Genomic DNA, 21,389 nt, shown 5'->3' on the forward strand with positions numbered 1-21,389 from the left:
TTCCATTGGGCACACAGCATGGTGCGGGAGTTTGCAGTGGTCTGGCCTTCGCTGCCGGGGGAAGAGGGGGGGTCACTTGGGACTCTAGAGTCAGGCTTCCTTTAAACTGTGCTCCGGTGGTTCATTGTCTGAACCGTGGGGTTCCCATAGGTCTTTGGCTTTTTGGGGCTTGTCTTTTCGAGTGCCTTGTCTGCTGGTTTCTCAGGGTTTCACTCTTCGTGCATTTCGCTTCCGAGGTGTGTCCATTTTCGTGGTGGATGGCCTGTTCCAGTTCCTTTCTCTGTCCACGGAATGGACCAGTTAGCTCTGCCAGTCGCATGGGCTCCTGGAGGTGCAACTCTTTGGGTTGGCATGGTTCCGGCGTCTCTCGAGATATGAGACGCCCTTCCTCAACTGCAGAGCCGTTGCGTTGGATGCTCTTCGGCAGGATTGGTTGAGGTGGGGTTCCCTGTACCTCTTCCCCCCGTTCCAACTGTTGCTTCGGTTTCTGGCTTGGTTGGAGTCTTCTCCTGGGAGAGTCGTTTTTGTAGCCCCATGGTGGCCAGCCTAGCCTTGATTTCAGGTGCTGCTTGCTCGGTGTCCGAACCGGGGTGTTTTCCACGGCTCTGCCTCTTTGAGCAGATCGGGCCAGTCCGGTACGTGACTGGTTTGATCTACTCCTCCGCTCGTCGCGTTTTTTTTTTTTTTATGTGGATGTATCACCACTTGAATGATGATCAGGTAGCTTCTCTCATGGTGTCCCATTGCATTGATATTAGTAGTCTACATAACAAGTTGGTAAAATTAGATACTATAGTGAACTCTCATGTAGAAATAATTAGTAAATTGAGAGAAAGTAATGACCATTTGAATAGCAAAGTTTTATGTCTTGAGGATATAGGGAAAGACTTGTGCAAGGATAAAAATCAATTGAAAACAAATTGCAAAGCCATGGAAGAAGAAAATAAACTCTTAAAAATAGCTTTGGAAAAAGTTAAAGTAAATTTAAACATAAATGACTACAATAGGTTAGGTAAGGAAATTCAACAGGAGAAACAGCTTTTGTCAGTACAGATGGAGGAAGTTACACAGGGAATAGAACATTGCAAGAAAGATATGCAACTCACCTATGCACAGGTGGCCAAGGTGAAGGAAAAAATTAAAGAAGCAGTAAAGGAAGCCAAACATTGCAGCAACCAAGATAAAACAAACATTAGGCTGGAAGTGAGAAAAGAATTGGCATCTATCTTCTTCTTGAGGTTATCTTGAGATGATTTCGGGGCTTTTTTTTAGTGTCCCCACGGCCCGGTCCTCGACCTGGCCTCCACCCCCAGGAAGCAGCCCATGACAACTGACTAACACCCAGGTACCTATTTTACTGCTAGGTAACAGGGGCATAGGGTGAAAGAAACTCTGCCCATTGTTTCTCGCCGGCGCCCGGGATCGAACCCAGGACCACAGGATCACAAGTCCAGCGTGCTGTCCGCTCGGCCGACTGGCTCTAACCCGAAGTTGGTGCAAAACACAGTTGATCGGAGCAAATCCCTGATAATTTTTGGTTGCAAAGAAAAGGAGATAACATCTAGGTCAGAAAGCGCTGTAGAAGAAGCAAAAGTAGTAGCTAAAATTGTTGGCCTCGTGGAAGGTCTTACAACCATAGAGAATGTGTGCGTCTACAGGAGAATAGGCAAATACATAAAAGGGAAAGATCGACCTTTGAGGATCACCCTAAACGGTGTCAAACAGATGGAAGAAGTACTCAGGAATGCCAGAAAATTACAAAGTGATGAGGATGGGAAAGTGTGGTCATTAAGACGAGATCTTTCAAAAGAAGACAGAGAAGCTGAAACTGAACCTCACCGAGGCAAAACATTTAAATGAGAGCAGGAATGAAGAAGAAATCAATTCTTTTTTCTACAAAGTGATAGGGGTAGGCAGACCAGTAAAGTGGTACATAAAGGCAAACCAACAAAATCAATAGAGATAGGGGGAGTGAGGAATAAGGAGAGGGGGAACAAGTTCCTGAAGATTGCATACACCAACATAGATGGAGTGAGATCGAAGATACTGGAGTTAAGTGATGTAATACAGCTGCAGACACCAGACATTGTTGCACTCACGGAGACAAAACTTGAAGATGTTATTTTAAATGAGGTCATATTCCCAAGGGGCTACTCAATTTGGAGACGGGACAGAAAAATTAGGAAAGGCGGTGGCGTTGCTGTGCTGGAAAAGAACACCTAAAGGTGAAGGAAATAATGACTGCCAATCCACAAGAAGTTGACATAATAGCACTAGAGATCTGCCATGAGGATGATAAACTAATGATCATAAATGCATATAGTCCACCTCCAAGCAGCACATGGTCAAAGGAGGAGCTAGATAGATTATAGCGAGAGCAGATAACGATAGATCACGACTGTTGATAGTCGGTGACTTCAACTTGATATCCATAGACTGGGAAGCATATGAAGCTAAAACAGAAGATTCTTGGACCTGTAGATTTGTAGACCTCATCCTGGAAACATTCTTGTATCAACATGTTGAACAAGCTATGAGGATGAGGGAAGAGGACGTTCCTTCCTAGATTTGCTAGATTTGATATTTCCCAGGAAGGAGGAAGAGATATTTGACATTCAGTACCTTCCTCCCTTGGGTAAAAGTGACCATGTCTTTTTGGGAATAAAGTATGCAATGTGTTATAATCTGGAAGAAAATAAGGAGGTTGAAGCAGTTGAAAAACCTGACTTCAGGAGAGGACATTATGGCCACCTTAGAATTTTGTTTAGTGAGTATAATTGGACAGACTTGTTGCTAGGCAAGAAAGTGAATGAGATGTATGTCAAGTTTTGTGAAATATACGATAAAGACACAAAAAAATTTATACCAAAACAGAGATGCAGAACTAAGAAACAGGATTGGTTCAGTAGAAATTGCGAGAGGGCCAGAGACCAAAAGACACAAAAATGGAATCAATACAGGAAGATGCCAAACCCCCAAACATACCAGCGATATAAAAATGCGAGAAACAACTACACCGCAGTGAGGAGAGAGGCAGAAAGAAATTTTGAAAAAGGGATTGCAGACAAAAGTAAAACAGAACCAGGTCTATTCTATAAATTCATAAACAACAAATTGCAGGTAAAGGATAATATTCAGAGGTAGAAAATGGGAAATAGATTAACAGAAAATGAAAAGGAAATGTGTGTAACACTAAACGAAAAGTTCCAAAGTGTGTTTGTACAAAATGAAATCTTTAGAGAACCAGATACAATAAGAATTCCAGAGAACAACATAGAACACATAGAGGTGTCTAGAGACGAAGTGGAAAAAATGCTCAAGGAGCTAAGTAGGAACAAAGCAGTTGGTCTAGATGGAGTTTCACCATGGGTTCTGAGAGAATGTACACCAGAGCTCAGCATTCCACTTCAACTGATTTTTTAGGCATCCCTGTGTACAGGAGTTGTAGCTGATGAGTGGAAAAAGGCTAACATAGTTCCAATCTACAAAAGTGGAAAAAGGGAAGACCCCCTTAATTATAGACCTGTATCATTGACAAGTGTAATAGTCAAAATATTGGAAAAAATAATTAAAACTAAATGGGTAGAACACCTGGAGGAAAACGATATAATATCAGACAGACAGTATGGTTTTCGATCTGGAAGATCCTGTGTAATGAACTTGCTCAGTTTTTATGATCAAGCCACAGAGATTTTACAGGAAAGAGATGGTTGGGTTGACTGCATCTATCTGGACCTAAAAAAGGCTTTTGACAGAGTTCCCCATAAGAGGTTGTTCTGGAAACTGGAACATATTGGAGGAGTGACAGGTAAGCTACTAACATGGATGAAAAATTTCCTAACTGACAAAAAAATGAGGGCCGTAATCAGAGGCAAGGATTGGAGGAATGTTACGAGTGGAGTACCACAGGGTTCAGTTCTTGCACCGGTAATGTTCATTGTCTACATAAACGATCTACCAGTGGGAATACAGAATTACATGAACATGTTTGCTGATGATGCTAAGATAATAGGGAAGATAAGAAACCTAGATGATTGTCATGCCCTTCAAAAAGACCTGGACAAAATAAGTATATGGAGCAACACTTGGGAAATGGAATTTAATGTAAATAAATGCCATGTTATGGAATGTGGAATTGGAGAACATAGACCCCACACACCTATGAATTATGTGCGAAATCTTTAAAGAATTCTGACAAAGAAAGGGATCTAGGGGTGGTTCTAGATAGAAAACTGTCACCTGAGGACCACATTAAGAACATTGTGCAAGGAGCCTATGCTACACTTTCTATCCTCAGAATTGCTTTTAAATACATGGATGGAGAAATACTAAAGAAATTGTTCACAACTTTTATTAGACCAAAGCTGGAATATGCAGTGGTTGTATGGTGCCCATATCTTAAGCAGCACATCAACAAACTGGAAAAGGTGCAACGACATGCCACTAAGTGGCTCCCAGAACTGAAGGACAAGAGCTACGAGGAGAGGTCAGAGGCATTAAATATGCAAAAACTAGAAGATGGAAGGAAAAGAGGCGATATGATTACTACGTTCAAAATAGTAACAGGAATCGATAAAATCGATAGGAGAAGAATTCCCGAGACCCGGAACTTCAAGAACAAGAAGTCATAGATTTAAACTAACGAAACAAAGCTGCCGGAGAAATATACGAAAATTCACTTTTGTAAATAGAGTGGTAGACGGTTGGAACAAGTTAAGTGAGAAGGTGGTGGAGGCCAAAACCGTCAGTAATTTCAAAGCATTATATGGCAAAGAGTGCTGGGGAGACGGGACACCACGAGCGTAGCTCTCATCCTGTAACTACACTTAGGTAATTACACTTGGGTAATTACAGAGGTTCTGCTCTTTTGGTCCTGGTGGACGTTTTGTTCGGTTGTAGCCGTCTCCTTTTCTAGCAAAGAACGATCTGGCGGGCTTCTGGAAGGGTCCGTGGGTTAATGATGCTTGGTTGATCCGGCCGGGGGTGCATCATGTACTCACCTAGTTGTACTCACCTAGTTGTGCTTGCAGGGGTTGAGCTCTGGCTCTTTGGTCCCACCTCTCAACTGTCAATCAACTGGTGTGCAGATTTCTAAGCCTACTGGGCTCTGTCATATCTGCATTTGAAACTGTGTATGGAGTCTGCCTCCACCACATCACTGCCTAATGCATTCCATCTGTTAACCATGACACTGAAAAAGTTCTTTCTAACGTCCCTGTGGCTCATTTGGGTACTCAGTTTCCACCTGTGTCGTCTTGTTTGCGTACCAAATGTGTTAAACAGTTTATCTTTATCTACCCTGTCAATTCCTCTGAGAATTTTGTAGGTGGTTATCTTGTCTCCCCTTACTCTTCTGTCTTCCAGTGTTATGAGGTGCATTTCACACATCCTTTCCTCTTAACATATGCCTCTTAGTTTTGGGACTAGCCTAGTGGTATACCTCTGAACTTTTTCTTGTGTTGTGTTGTGTCTGATTGGGGCTCTGTGCCATTACCTGTGTGCCTCGGCCTCTATGGCCGTGGCCGCACTTTGGGTTGATCTGTTTTCTTTTTTTCTGTTCCAGGGCTTGTGTCTCAGGTTGTCTGCAGAATTATTAAGTCTTGTCAGCCTGCTGTCTACCCTTGTGCCCATGACGTTCGTAAGTATGCTGTCTTGACTGCCGTGTTAGGCTACATGTCCAGGGCTGACACTCGGGTGCTGGGGTTTTGGAGGCCAAACAGGGTCCTGGCCACCCGTTAATTAGTAAATGTTCCTAGTCCCAGTCATTCGTGTGTGGTTTTTGGTCGCAGTTTGCAGCCAGTTGTCTCGGCTTCCTTTGTTTTCCTTTGGGGAGATCTGTTCCTCTGTTCGGTCTTGGGTTTTTGTAATTTACTACCATGTGGGGTTTGTTTTGAGATGCCTACCTTTCTGGGTGCCTAACTCTGGTCGATGGCAGACAAGGAATACCCCCAAATACAAACGGGGGTCTCCTTAAGCCATTGCTCCCTGTGCCTCTCTGAGAGGGCCAGGTTATGGCTCTGGTTCCCTGTAGGCAGGACTCCATTGACTGTATTCCCAGACTAATATAGCGTATATCAGTTCTATAGCTCCAGGGAGCCAAAGGGGCTCGCCCAGAAAATGACATTTCATTACAATCAATGCTGGTTTTATATAGAAAAATTGTACATGTACAATTTTGTACAGTTCACTAAATATTGTAAACAAACAGCATGATAATATAGAAGATGTACAGCATACATAAGTTATTACTTAAACAAAGTACTCATCAAGGATCTAAGTGTTTGATTACAATCTTGGAGTGATGCTATGTTAGGGTATGTTTTGGTCCTAACAGATGACCACAACCAAAATTTGTACAAATATCCTTTGCACATTTCACATCACTTAATTATTATCCATTACTATACTCTATACACATAACTTGATAATGTTACTTATCTTATGGACATGTTTGGTCTTCTGGGTCAGCCACCTGCCACTGGTATCTTTGCTTCATCTTGCATTATAATGCACACCCGTTATATGACCACTTGTCCATCCAAATGTCCTCTCAAGCCCCTCCTTCATGCATAAAAATCACTAACCAATCCCGGTGGAGCGTCCCCAGTATTATGAGAAGCCTGCTAAATATCCGCACAGTAGCCATGTGGTGGAATATTGTTCAAAAAGTACTCACTGTCCACTATATCCAACCATCCTAATTGTTCCTCTTCGAATGTGGTTTGCTAATGTTGTATGTGACTTGATAATGGTCCATCCTGGACCATTATCAAGTCACATACAACATGATAATGGTTTGGACGAACCGAGATGTCTTCGTTTCTTCATCTTCTGGTGTGTGGTTTGGTCATCAAACAATCCTTTGTTCTAGCTTGGTGATTGGCACACCTTTTGTTACATAAACATTACAAAGTATGTTTGTACAAAATGAAAGCTTTAGGGAACCAGACATAATAAGAATTCCAGAGAACAATATAGAGCACATAGAGGTGTCTAGAGACAAAGTGGGAAAAAATGCTCAAGGAGCTAAGTAAGAACAAAGCAATTGGCCCAGACGGAGTTTCATCGTGGGTTCTGAGAGAATGTGCACCTGAGCGCAGCATTCTACTTCAACTGATTTTTCAGGCATCCCTGTGCTGTGTACAGGAGTCATAGCAAGTGTGTGGAAAAAGATTAACATAGTTCCAATCTACAAAAGTGGCAGCAGGGAAGACCCTCTCAGTTATAGAACTGTATCATTGACAACTGTAGCAGTCAAAATATTGGAAAAAATAATTATAACTGAATGGGTAGAACACCTGGAGAAAAACGATATAATATCAGACCGTCAGTATGGTTTTCGATCTGGGTGATCCTGTGTAATGAATTTACTCAGTTTCTATGATCGAGCCACAGAGATTTTTACAGGAAAGAGATGGTTGGGTTGACTGCATCTATCTGGACCTGGTAAAAGCCTTTTGACAGAGTTCCACATACGAGGTTGTTCTGGAAACTGCAACATATTGAAGGGGTGACAGGTAAGCTTCTAACATGGATGAAATATTTTCTGATAGAAAAATGAGGGCAGTAACCAGAGGAAGTGTATCGGACTGGAGAAATGTCACAAGTGGAGTACCACAGGGTTCAGTTCTTGCACCGGTAATGTTCATTCTCTACATAAGCAATCTACCAGATGGAATACAGAATTATATGAACATGTTTGCTGATGATGGCAAGATAATATGGAAGATCAGTAACTTAGATGATTGTAATGCCCTTGAAGAAGACCTGGACAAAATAAGTATATGGAGCACTTCTTGGCAAATGGAGTTTAATATAAATAAATGCCATGTTATGGAATGTGGAATAGGAGAACAAAGACCCCACACAACTTATAAATTATGTGAGAATTCTTTAAAGAATTCTGATAAAGAAAGAGATCTAGGGGTGGTTCTAGATAGAAAACTAACACCTGAGGATCACATAAAGAACATTGTGCGAGGGGCCTATGCTACACTTTCTAACTTCAGAATTGCTTTTAAATAAATGGATGGCAAAATACTCAAGAAATTGTTCACGACTTTCGTTAGACCAAAGCTGGAATATGCAGAGGTTGTATGGTGCCCATATCATAAGAAGCACATCAACAAACTGGAAAAGGTGCAAAGACATGCCACCGAGTGGCTTCCAGAACTGAAGGACAAGAACTATGAGGAGAGGTTAGAGGCATTAAATATGCAGAAACTAGAAGATAGAAGAAAAAGAAGCGATATGATCACTACATACAAAATAGTAACAGGAATCGATAAAATTGATATGGAAGAATTTCTGAGACCTGGAACTTCAGGTGGGGGTCTGGGGGTCCCCCGCTCCCCCTCATGTGGAGGAGGGGGGTTGCGCAGACAGCGGCGCGGTGACGTGTCATTACGTCATGCTTTTCATTTGGGGAGCTCTGTCCACTAATTCGGCTTTCAGTGGCACTATTTTAACCAGAATAGGGGTTTGTTTTGAGGTGCTTACCTTTCTGGGTGCCTGACTCGGTCGATGGCAGACATAGAAGGCTTCCAACCACATAGGAGTTTCTACTGTTTCTATCCCCCTGTGCCTCTCTGAGGGGGATGGGGAGCAGGTTCTGGCTCGTGGTCCCTGGTAGGTCAAGAACTCTATGTGCATTGACTGATGCCAGGGTCTAATACATTCATATCAGCCCGGTTAGCTTCAGGGAGCCTCTGGGTCTCACCCAGAAAATGGCGTTTCATTATATTCATTGCTGATTTGTTACCTTCACGGAGCCACAAGGGGCTCCCTTCAGAAAACCAGCATTGACTGTAAAGAAATGCCATTTTCTGGGTGATCCCCAGTTGGTCCCCGATTCCCTCCTTCCCATCCAGGTCATCTGGTGGATGTGTACATATACTCTAGAACTTACTGAGCCATTGGCTGGCAGTGAGCTACCTTCACCCTTCCCCAAAGGAGCATGGATAGGTGGGGCAAATGAACCCCCATGCAAGTTCAGACTTTGATCATTTGTTTACATAGGGGAGGTTTCAAGGCATCTGTTTCTTTTCAATCCAGCAGTGGTTTGTTTTGATTTGCTAACTTTCTGGTTGCCTTCCTCAGTTAAGTGGTAAAAATAAATGTCACGGCGCCATGCACCTCTTTGAGTGGGTCAGGATCATTTGTGACTTATCCTTGGTAGGCCTGTAGAACTCCTCAGTTGATGCAATCTAGTAGATGGTACCATCTCAGCATATAGTAGTTGCATGGAGCCACCTTGGCTCACCAAAAATTAGTGTTTCCTTATATTCAGTGCTGATTTTCAGGGGGAGCCCCTTGGCTCCCTATAGCAATCTCACTGTTTCCCATTGAAATGGCTGAATGTAATTTGTTCTCTCTGCCTCTGAGGGGGGGGGGGCTGCTCCCTGGTAGGCCAAATAGAACTCTTGTGACTGGTGTGACTTGTAACATGGAGCAATCTCAGTGAGACTGGTTCAGGGAGCCACCAGGGCTCTAGCAGAAAGAGGCATTTCATTACATTCAGTGTTGGGTTTTTCCAACTCTGAGTTTTGGATGGAAGTTCCAGTGGGTGAATTTGATTCATTATTTTAAGGGATCCATTATATACAGGTCCGGATTTTTGAGGGTGAACTGTATTGTAAATTACTTTTGGAAGGACATAATTTCATATGATATGTAATACTTTGAAATATCACATTAAATTTCAGGAGCAATTTCCGCCAGGGTCTAGTCTCGGGAAATAAGTATGTCATCCATCCCATTCTCTCATGGCTGCTACAGAGAATGGATGAGCTAAAAAAACGGGCTTACTTAGCCAAATACTTGGTGAAGCTAGATGTTCCTGCTGAGATGCTTGGAGATGCAGATGTGGCAGACATTCACATGAAGGTAGGCTCTCTACGGTACTGCACTACTACATAACACAACTTTCTTGTAATTTACTTCTAGAGCTTTTCATTTGTTTGAATTCTTTTAAAATTTTAGAAATCATCTAATGACTCATAAGTTAATATGCAGTACAAAATAAATTAGTGGTTCCACTTCTTTAAAAAAAACAGCATTGAATGTAATGAAACTCTATTTTCTGGGTGAGACCCAGAGGCTCCCCGGAGCTTATCCAGGCTGATATGCTAATGTCAGACTTTGGCATCAGTCATGTGTATGGAGTTCTGTGGGCCTACCAGGGACCACGAGCCAGAACCTGGCCCCCTCAGAAGAGGCATGAGGAGCAATGGCCTATAGAAACCCCCGTGTGGTTAGAAGCATTCTGTCTGCCATCGACCGGGTCAGGCGCCCAGAAAGGTAAGCGTCCCAAAACAAACCCCTATTCTGGTGAAAATTGCTACGAAAAGCTGAACAAGTGAATAGAACTCCCCAAACAGAAACAGGCAAACGAATATGACATCACACGTCGCCACGCCGCTGTCTGCGCAGCTCCCCCCCTCCCCGGTAGGGGAAAGGGGAAGCCCCAGACCCCTGCGCCAGCAATCCACCTCTCAGTTCTGAGGCTGGACATCAAAACAAAAGAAAACGACCGGGGGGAGGGAGCGTTCCCGGGGAGCTTCCGGGTCTCACCCAGAAAATAGTGTTTCATTACATTCAACGCTGGTTTTCTGAGGGGAGCTCTGTCAGCTCCCCAGAGCTACCTACCCAAAGACGAAAACAAGAGGAACCTAACCCAGGAGGCAGGAGTCGCATGCACCCCAAAGTGAAGCGGTGACAAAACCACAACTGCCAATCCAAGGCCACACAGGCTCGACAAGGCCCAGGAACATCAACGAAGGAACGCAGAGCCAACCAATGAACGACTTGGGCATGGGGACAGACAGCAGGCTGGCAGGACCGAACCACCCAGCACACGACCCCAGAGAACCACACCCTGGAACAGGGAAGAAGGGAACCTGGAACAACCCAAAGCATGACCCCGGTCACGGCAGCTGTGGCACGCCAAGCACGGCGAAGTGCTGCAAACGAACACAACACACAATGCACCCCAGGCCAGACCAACCAAGCATCAAACAACCCAAGGACCCCTCCAGAAAGCAGCCATGCCAGTCTTCGCCAGAAAAGGAGGAGACGGCTGCAAGCGAACAAACCTATCAGGAGAACCAAAAGAGCCAAAACCCAGGTGCCAGAGGAGGGCATGAAACGCTCTGACCTGACCCCCAGAGGCCAGCACCAACAAGAAAAGAGCCTCGGAAAACAACTCGGAACCGAAGGGGCCACAACAACCCGAGGAGAAGAGAAAATAGTATGCAAGCCAAGAACCAGGACGGCTCAAGCAGCTCAAGAGCAGGCTGGAGGTGAACCACGCCAGAGACGGCTCGCGAAGCGGTGCAGAGGCAACTCCAAAACCAAAGCAACCCGGAGCGACTCTGCCAGTGCTGCACAAGACAAGGCGACAGTATGTGGCAAGATGACAGCTCTGAACCTCCACAATAGAAGAACAAGACCACGCCAAGAAAACATAGCAAACCGACAAAGGGAGAGAAAGAAAAAGGAAGGACCGCCAAAAAAAAAAAATCCACACTGCCGCCAAGATGAAGCACGCAGGTGGGAGACCATCAACGAAGCCACCTGACCACCAGCAGATGGTGAGAGACTCAAGGCAGAACCGAACCAGCCCCGCCATGGATCCATTGAGCATAGGAAGTGGCGGAGCCGCGGGAAAACCTCGGGTGTGATTACCGATCAAGCAGAGCCGGAAACCCAAGCCGGCAAGGAATGAGAAGGAACGTCTGCCGTACAGAAAACTTCCCAATGCTAGCGAGCTCGCCAGGAGATTGGAGACACGTGAGAAGTAACACCACAAGATCTTGAAAATGCCAACTGGCAGGGTAAGCCAGGAACCCAAACCCGGCAAGCCAGGAAAGAACCAAACATAGGAGTGGTGCAAAAGCAGGGAACTGAACATGGACAAAGTCCAACCTAGCAGGAGGAGAGCCAAGAAGCACATACTAAACCACGCAACACAGTGCAATGAGAGGGGCAAGGTAACATCAGAACTATTACATCCCTTGACACTATTAGTTACCACAACACAAACAAGTGTAAACTAACTTGTTCAGGGCTTCTCGCAGACATGAAGCTCTGTTGAGTAACCTGCACACAGAACAATTCAACTATCCCCACACATATTATCCGGCAGGTCAAATGCCCTAAATTGGATACAGTATTACAAGCCATATGGACTAGAAAAACAGCCCCAGCACCAGCAGCTAGGGACAAGGGCATAGAAGGAAGATGAGGAATGAGGAAGACAGGCAGCAAACACACACAGGCCATGTTGATGTCAGGTGATTGACAGTAGAGAGGTGGGACCAACGAGCCAAAACTCAACCCCTGCAAGCACAACTATGTGAGGACAATGAGGTGAGTACAGAGAACCGAATGGATATGGAAGGGCTAAGCCAGGCACTGCAAGACGGTCAAGGAATAAGTGACCAAGATAAGACCATGAAAGATGGTTCTGTGCTCCACCGTGTAACAAATAACACAGATGAACAAGGAAAGCAACAGGAAGAAGCACGCAAGGGGCCAAACAAAACGCCACAACCAATCCCCCAACACGCACCCAAAAACCATGAACGAGTGCCTGGCCGAAAGAGACGCCCGACCACATGAACTCACCTACAGAGCGTAGGCACGAATGTGTCACGACACATCGTAGCCGAAAATATTCCTCGAGCACTGCCAATGGAATAAGACCAGAGCGGCACATGCAGGAGAAAAGTAGGGTAGAGGCGAATGTGGCGCCCCACACCCGTATTCAGGGAAAACGAAGCGTCCACCCCATATTGGTTATTCAGAACACCCCCAGTTTCTATGGTGCATGGACAGGAGAGATGAGAGGAGCGAGAGGGGTGAAGCACCCAAGAGAAAAAGACGCGGAACACTAGCACTTGTGTACACCGTCCATAACGAAACAAACTCCCACGGCGCATGCGCAGGACGCATGAGGTCCGAACGGCACAACCCTGCCTGGCGGTAAGGGCACCACTAGGAGTAGTGAAGAAATATTAGACAGAGCACGAAGAGACGATATAATGACAAAAGAACAAGACAGTATCGAAAACCAAGAAGAAGCACGGAAGAGGACCAACGAGTCCAAAAAACGACTGGAGGTAAGCCTCACTGGAAGACGACAGACATTCCAATAATACAGGAAGAATCGAAGACCTTCCCAAACCCTCGAGATCTTACAGAAGCAAGCACAAAATCACAAAGGCTCATAAAGGCACAGTCGCACCCGAGACCAAAAATCATGCAGAGCCTCGATAAGAGTAGTGACCCTGACATGATGGAGAAGTCCCGTTCCAGAGAAAAAGGAGGTAGAAACGGAGAAGAGTACCCACCGATAGAACGGAACCGAATGGATCCGAAGGGACAAGGATCTGAACCCGGGGAGGGGCTAACACCCAACAACTCGTGCACAGAGGTGGGAAAGGAAAAACCCCACTCCCCGTAACCACAAGCCCATCTCAGAGGGTAGAAAAACCCCAACGGGATCCAACAGGGCCCGAGGCCACCCGAGTAAGCCCCTCTCCAGCCCCAGGAACCTCCTCGGTAGGCCCTGGGGCCGAGCCATCCCCCTAAAGTCCCAGTTTCACAAGAAAAAGCCAGGGCAACTAGAAAAGTACTAAGGAAGGGAGCCCACAGGCAGACTCATACAGACTGGAGGAACAAGCTCGAATGCCTCCGTCGCTACCACAGAAGGGGAAATCCCTGTGGAAAGGCTTGTGAAGGCTCGCCGGAGTCTCAAGACCCTCGAATCCCCACCCCAACCCCGAACCCACAGACGGTAAGGATCCGGATGCAGGGAGGAAGGGAGGGGGCAGACAAAATAACAACGGGAAAGACAAGGGGGCGTGGAAGGAAACAAAACCAAAGCAACCAACACCCCCAAGCCCCGTCACAACAACCAAAACATAGCAGCCTCGGGGCTTCCAGGGAGCAAACAACCTAGCACGTTGCAAACACCTGAACCCAACATGCAACGCCCGTGCTGCCTGCACCAGCATAGTCAGCAGAAGACTGGGTAACCGAGTCACAACAAGCAACTAAACTCGCAGGACTCCGGGTCGAAGGTGCCACCAACCTCTCAGGCAGCAGACGGAGGCAAAAACAGTGAGAGCCACCCTGAGACAAGGGGACAGAACAACCCTCGAACTCGCACAAAGCGAGGGGGACTCGGGGTCACATCCATCGAACCCACATGCTCCCATGGGGATTCCCAGGATCCTGAGACGGAACTCATGCTCAGGGAATCCCAGGCAGGTTACTGCTAACCGGAGCCCAAGTCTACCAAACAACTATCTAAGAACTCAACCCCCAGGACGTGTACACTCACGGGGACCAAGCAGGGGAAACCACCGGAAGAAGAAGAGTACTCACTACACAGGGGGCAAGAACCAAGGCAGACCCCCTAACCAGGCAGGCAAACAAAAAGAAAAAGAAAACCACGCAAGTGGACAGCGTACCCAGGCAGAACAGAGCCAGCCGCTATGATTGGTGAAAACAAGATGCGCAGTACCCTGCGCCCCCTACCAGTATAAACTGCCCCTATCAAAAGACGTATAAGGGAGACAGAACACCCAAGCACACAAAGAGCGGCCGAAAACCAAGCAGTAAATGGCCTAGCAGAGGCAGAACTCAAGGAACTTGTGGAAGGTGGCCCCAAACCCCAAGGGCAGTACTGTACTTTCTGGGCACCTAGAGAAGGAAACCCTAGGTGCATGCAGCTCGAGTACTGAAGAATCACTCCTGGCTCATGCACCACCTAGAAGACAGTCACCACACACAAGGCACAGGGCTAAAACAGCCACTGGAGCCAGAGCACACGACTGTTGCCTATAGCATCAGCCTCAGAACTGAAAGGTGGAGTACTGGTGCAGGGATCTGGGGCTCCCCCTTCCCCGGTAAGGGGAGGGGGGAGCTGCTCAGACAACGGAGAGGCGACGTGTGACATCATACTCGTTTGCCCGTTTCTGTTTGGTGAGTTCTATCCACTTGTTTGGCTTTTCGTAGCAATTTTCACCAGAACAGGGGTTTGTTTTGGGACGCTTACATTTCTGGGTGCCTGACCCTGTCGTTGGCAGACGTAGAATGTTTCCAACCATTCGGAGGTTTCTATAGGCCATTGTTCCCCATGCCTCTTCTGAGGGGCCAGGTTCTAGCTCGTGGTTGCCGGTAGGTCCACAGAACTCCATACACATGACTGATGCCAAAGTCTGACATTAGCATATCAGCCTGGATTGCTCTGGGGATCCGACAGGGCTCCCCCAGAAAAATGATTTTGAAAGAGCATTTATATTATTGTATACAGTTTTCTCATCATATCTTTGTTTTCTCAACATCATGCTTCTCTTTATCAGCCATTTCACTTTCTCTTCTAAATTTCACTCATATTCTTAATTTTTATTCTGTCAGACATCTTTACTGTGCATCCAAGTAGTGGCATGCTATTAACCCTTAAACTGTGCATGGCATACATATATGACAGAAGTAACATGTCCCACCATGCGCTTGGCATACATATGCGACGTAGGGTGCAGGCCACAATTCAAATGGCCCGCGGTATAAAGGGGGTCACCCATATCATAGCCAGGGGCGATTGTAAACAGATGTCATCTTGAAAAAAAATATAGTGCAGGCCTCCATTGTCTCACAGGCCTTAATTACCGACCAGACACAATGGCGAGCACATCACGACCAAGCGTCCAACCTCGCTCAGCGCACCACGCCGTGCAGTCATTGACAGAAGACGAAATGGTTTTTGAAGCTGGTTATTGATTAATTCCTTGTGCTTTTCAAACAACGTGCTGCCTTCAAGCAGTATATTGCTCCAAAATGCCACCGATTTGGATTGAAATTCTTTGTGCTCTGTGACTGTGAATCAGGAATGGTGTTACACATGATATTGTATTCGGGTACAAATGTAGACATTCCTGGTAATGACAAACATGGCTTTTCAGGTAGTGTGGTGAAGGCACTGCTTGCACCGTATCCGAATAAGAGCTACATATTGTACACAGATAACTATTATACCAGTCCCTTGCTAACCAGGTTCTTGTTTGATAATAAAACTGGAGTGTGTGGCATAGTAAAGCCAAAATGAAGGGAAATGCCTGTGTTTGACACTGCTATGCAAGTAGGTGATTGCATGGTAAGAAAAAGTGGTGGAATTCTTTCAGTCCGGTGGGAAGACAGACGTGAAGTGAACAATTTGACCACCATTCACCCTGGTACAATGGTGGACAGTGGCAAGGTGAACAGAACCACAAAACAAATAATCTATAAGCCAGATTGTGTGATGGACTACAACAGCAACATGGGTTTAGTCGATAAATGTGACATGATGCTGTAGTGTGTGTGTACGGAAAACAGTACAGTAATGCGGACCAAGAGGATGATTTTCCACCTTATTGATGTAACAATGCTTAACAGTTACAACATGGATCTTGTGAAAACAGGTAGATAACCACATTTCCGTTCGTTTAGTTTTCAAGTTGTGAAACAATTACTAGGTAAGTTTGGCAAAGACACCCCTGGCATACAAAGACCCATTTGAGACCCAATATGGACTATGCTCCTATACCCAGGCTTTCTTATAGGGAGGCCTTTCTGGTACACCAAATCAAGAAATTACCACCAACTTGATTGCGTGCAGCAGGCCAGCGTTGGTGCAGTGTGTGCAACACTACACAAATGAGGCCACAGAAACGGAAATTGGTGTTAACAAGGTGCGAAGTGTATGCAGTCCCTCTGTGCCACGTCGACTGTTTTACACAGTATCACAGTCTCCAGAACAACTAAATGTCCAATACATGTGTAAAAACATGTACATATCAAGTGAATGAGTGTATATATTGAAAAAACAAAACAAATACATTGTATATTTCCTGTAAAATAAAACATTTTGGTGCACATACTTGTGACACTAATATGTGAGTGTGTAGTGAATTTATAGCAATTGTATTATAATACAACATTACGTGACAATAATTTGAACAATACTAGCGAAAAAAATTGTAAAATGTGCCGTACAGTAAATAATGCGGTGGAAATAAATTCGTGGCAACTCGTGTCCTTTGAATGCCGCGAGCGACAGCTCTCTGACACAACACGCTTGAACAATTATGATCCGTGACGTCACCGGTGAACTTGTCGGCTCATTTACATCATTGGTAAGTACAACAGAATTTTTTTACTATTTTTCCGGTGCTCGAGGAACAGAAATGAACATTTTTAGAAGACGAAAAAATTTGTTAGAATATTTTTTCTTGTGCATGGGGGTGTTGAAGCCTTAAGGACCCATAGCAGTTTAAGAGTTAAAGTGCTAAAATCTCTGGTGGCGTGTAACTGGTAATTTCTGAACATGACCCCAATGGTTGAACCCAGAGCCAGCTCCAGGGCCTATTTATAACTGCTCACACTCCAGGCTTTAATTTACTTTTCATGTACCATAACAGAGAACTTTTTAATTGGTCTTACATCGTAGAAGGGAAGGCAGTGTAGAGACTAGCTGGATCCACCTCTGATAGAGACTCCTTGTTATTTGCCTCCTCATGGTGATAATTGGAAACACAGTTGCCTCCTATCTCTTTGTTAAGAAAACTAGCTGCTACCCGACTGCCACTAGATGGTGTGGGGATTACCCAAAAACAACACGTGCTACCTTGGGCATTTGGTCTGCCTTCTGTTTAGGCTGAATCTGCCACCTCGTGTTTTTACTCGTCTTACCCGGGCCATGGTGGCCCGTCTGCATCTGCTAGGTGTTAGGGTGTTGGCCTACCTCGACAACTGGGTGGTCTGGGCTCCCAGCCGGTCTGCTTGTCTGCTCGGCAGGGGTTTGGTTCTTTCCCAGCTCGCCGGGTTCGGGTTCCTGGTGAACAGGAGGAAGTTCCACTTGGTTCCATTCCAGGTTTGGACTTGGCTGGGCCTGGTCTGGGATTCTTATACTGCGTCAGTGTCCCTCCCTCCTGCGGCACTCCTTCAATCCGCGCCTCTTTGGAATTTTGAGTCACTTTAAGTGGCTCGTCTACTGAGTTCTCAGAGTTTAACTCTCCATATGGTTCAAATCTGAGGGGTGTCCAACATTCTGGCAGAATGATGGACACATTCTGGCCTGTCTTGGTTCATTCCTCTGTCCACAGAGTGGACAGTCGACGCTGACTCCTTCAGTTGGCTTTGCCGGACGTTCAAGTGCCTGGGCGTGGACCTCTTTGCATTGGCTTAGTCTTGGCGCCTCCCAGTGTGTGTGTGTGTCTCCGGATGTGAAGCCTTTGAGGTAGACGCTTTTCGGCAAGATTGGTCGAGGTGGGGTTTCTTTTTACCTCTTTTCCCTGGTCTAGCTGTTACTTCGAGTTCTGGCTCGGCTCGAATCCTTTTGGGGGCAGATGATTCTCCTGGCTCCATGCTGGCTGACCCAGCCTTGGTTTCCGGCGCTGCTTGCTTGGTGTCTGAACCCGAGAGTTTTTCCGTGGCTCGGCCTCTTTCAGCAGGTCAGGCCAGTGAGGTACCTTGCTGGTTTGCCCTACTCAGCTCTTCGCATTTGGTGTTTTTGACGCGAGTGTATCACCATGTGTATTGTGATCAGGTGGTTTCTTTGATGGTGTCCCACCTGCGGTCTTCCTCTCAGTGACAGTATGAAGTCTCTTGGCATTCTTTTCGCCACTTCCTTCCCTTTCGTAGGTTATCATTCATTTCTGATTGTGTTGTTTTGTCCTTTCTCTCTTGGCTTTTTCAGGACCGGCATCTTATGCCAAATACTGTTGTTTCTTATCGTGCCAAGCTCGCAGAGCCGCTCCAGCTTGCGTTCGGGGTGGGTGTCATTTCTGCTCCATTCCGCAAGCTCTCTCGTGCATTTTTTCACCTTCGGCCTGCTCATGCGCCACCTGAGCCTTCCTGGGTTTTGGATGGGGCTCTTCCTGGCTCTTTCCTCTCTTCTCCTTGGTTTGTTGAGGGCCCCCTTCGGTTTGGCTTTGGCCTCTGGGGGTCAGGTTGGGGAGCTTTATGCTCTCCTCCGGCGCAGTGGTTTCTGCTCTTTTGCCCCTGAGGGGCATTTTGTTTGTTTGCAGCCATCTCTTTCTTCTTTGGTGAAGAATGAGATGACAGGCTTCCAAAGGGGTTTCTGGGTTATTGATGCTTGGTTGGTCAGACCAGGGGTGCATCATGTTTTGTGTCTGGTTGCGGCATTCTGCCGTTACCTGCACTCCTCGGGTTCTGTGTCCGGGGTCGCGCTTTGGGTAGCTCCTGTGTCCCTCGTTCTATTCCAGGACTTGGGTCTCTCAGGTCATCCACAGGGTTATCCAGTCTAGCCGGCCTGCGGTCTACCTTCATTCCCATGATGTGCTGACATTTGCAGCTCTTGCTGCATTTTTTGGTAACATATCTTTGGCTTCCATTCAGGCACAGGGGTTTTGTAGGTCGAACAGGGTTCTGGTCGCATTTATCTTATGAACCTTCTGGGCCCCTCAGTGGCCTTGTCTGGCCTTGGGTCGTCGGTTGCGACCAGTTGTCCCGTCTTCATCTTGAGGCATGTGGTGCTGCCTCCTCAGGGTTAGGTCCCTTTTCTGTGGAGAGCCCTTTCGGTTCCTTGGAGCTATCCCGGGCTGATGTACATATATTAGACCATGGCAACAGTCAGTCGATGGAGTTCTAGGCTTGGGACCAGAGCCAGAACCTGACCCCCTCAAGAAGAAGCATGAGGAGCAATAGCTTATAGACATCCCTGCATAATTGGAAGCAGTCTATGTCTGTCATCTACCAGGTCAGGCATGCAGAAAGGTAGGAATTCCAAAATAAACAACAGCTCCTCAAAAATTGCAAACTAAAGGCCAAACTAGCAAACAGAACTCCCCAGTCAAAAACAAGCAAACAAGCATGATGTCAGCACAACCGGTGAGCATCTGTCTGAGCACCCCCATCCTCCCCAGTAGGGGGACAGGGCTGGTGGGGGGTACTAGACATCCATGCCAGGTACTCTTCCCAGTTCAGAAAGCTGTCGTGTTGGTGATGGTCGACCGACTCTGGCTCCATCCTTTGAACAGAGCTGCATAGTGGTGGTGGTGTTCAGTGTTGGTGGTGTGCGAGTCAGGAGTAACACAAGAGTACTGGAGCTGCATGCACCTAGGGCCACCTTCCCTAGGTGCCTTGTAAGCCTTTGCGGCTTAGTGTTATGTTCCATGAGCCATTCAGGACACTACCTCCTCGAGGTTCGGTTGCTGCTTGGCGATTGCTCACCCTAGGGGGTCAGCTGAGGTGTTTCTTACTCCTATTTGCCCTTGCGTAGGAGGTAGTTTTGTCACTGGCTGGGGTACTGTGCAGCTGTCTGATGTACGCATAGCGACCGGTTCTGTTCCTCTGGAGATGTTTGTGCTTTTTTTTTTTTTTTCTTGTTTTTGTTTTGTTTTGCCTAGTGGGGGTCTGCCTGGTGTGGCTGTAGGACCACTTGTACAATTTTGATGGCCCTCCACTAGGTTCCCGTGCTTGCACACATCGCAGAGGGTTCAGCTTTTAGTTTGTTTGCTTGGTAGCTCTGGGATAATCGGTTAGCAGTACCTCACCTGGGCTTCCCTTAGCAGTCAGCCTAAGGGCCCTGGGAACCCCCTTTGGGGCTCATTGGTCCGATGGAGGAGACCTCTGAGTCCCACCTCACCTTGTGCGAGTTTAAAGGTTGCTCTGTTTCTCTTGTCTCAGGGTGACACTCACCGTCTTCGCCTCCACCTTGTTGCTTGTTGGGTTGCTGACACCTTTGACCCAGAGTCCAGCGAGTGGTGTTCTTTGCTTGTACTCCAATTCACCCAGTCCACTGAGACTGATATTCGGGTGCAGGCAGCTTCAGCATTGCATACGAAGTTTAGATTGCTGCAATGTGCGAGGTTGGTTGCCTTTCCGGATGCCCTGCAGCTAATCCCCCCCCCCCCTCCCCCCGCTTTGGTTATATGGCTTGGGGGTGTTAGTCGCCTCGACTTTGGTTTCGTCCACTTTCCTAGTGCTTTCCCTGCTGTGGTTAATCCTGCTCCCCCCCCCCCTCCCCTTTGCTTTTGCCTCCCAAACGTCTGATGGTTTTGGGAGTCGGGGCAGGGTTTGCTTGGTTTTACTTGGGCGGCTTCGGGGATTGCCCCTTCTGGATCGGTGCCGGAGGCATTCGAGCCTGTTCCTCCTGCCGGAGCTTTTGGGTCGTGCCAGTGGGCCCCCTTCATCCCTGCTTTTCCGGTGGACTCTGCTTTTTCTACAGAAGCAGAGGGTTTAGAGGACAGCTCAGCCCTGGGTCTTGACATGTAAGGTTTCCCAAGACTGGGGAGGAGTTGACTTGGGTGGGGGCGGGCCTTTGGCCCTATTTGACCCCGTTTGGGTGTTGGTACCCTCGTCATGGGGCTTGTTGTTAC

The 21,389-nt window shown here is 46.7% G+C and overlaps 1 protein-coding gene across 1 annotated transcript in view; it reads left to right on the forward strand.

Annotated features, from left to right (window-relative positions):
- LOC123755719 (intraflagellar transport protein 81 homolog) overlaps window positions 1-21,389 on the forward strand; it is a 192,451-nt gene that overhangs the window by 47,905 nt on the left and 123,157 nt on the right. Inside the window, exon 4 of the mRNA XM_045738459.2 lies at window positions 9,705-9,885. Coding sequence (XP_045594415.2) covers window positions 9,705-9,885 — 181 coding nt within the window. The remainder of the gene's footprint in view (window positions 1-9,704; window positions 9,886-21,389) is intronic.

Source organism: Procambarus clarkii, chromosome 43 (assembly GCF_040958095.1).
Source record: "Procambarus clarkii isolate CNS0578487 chromosome 43, FALCON_Pclarkii_2.0, whole genome shotgun sequence".
Taxonomy (NCBI): Eukaryota; Metazoa; Arthropoda; class Malacostraca; order Decapoda; family Cambaridae; genus Procambarus; species Procambarus clarkii.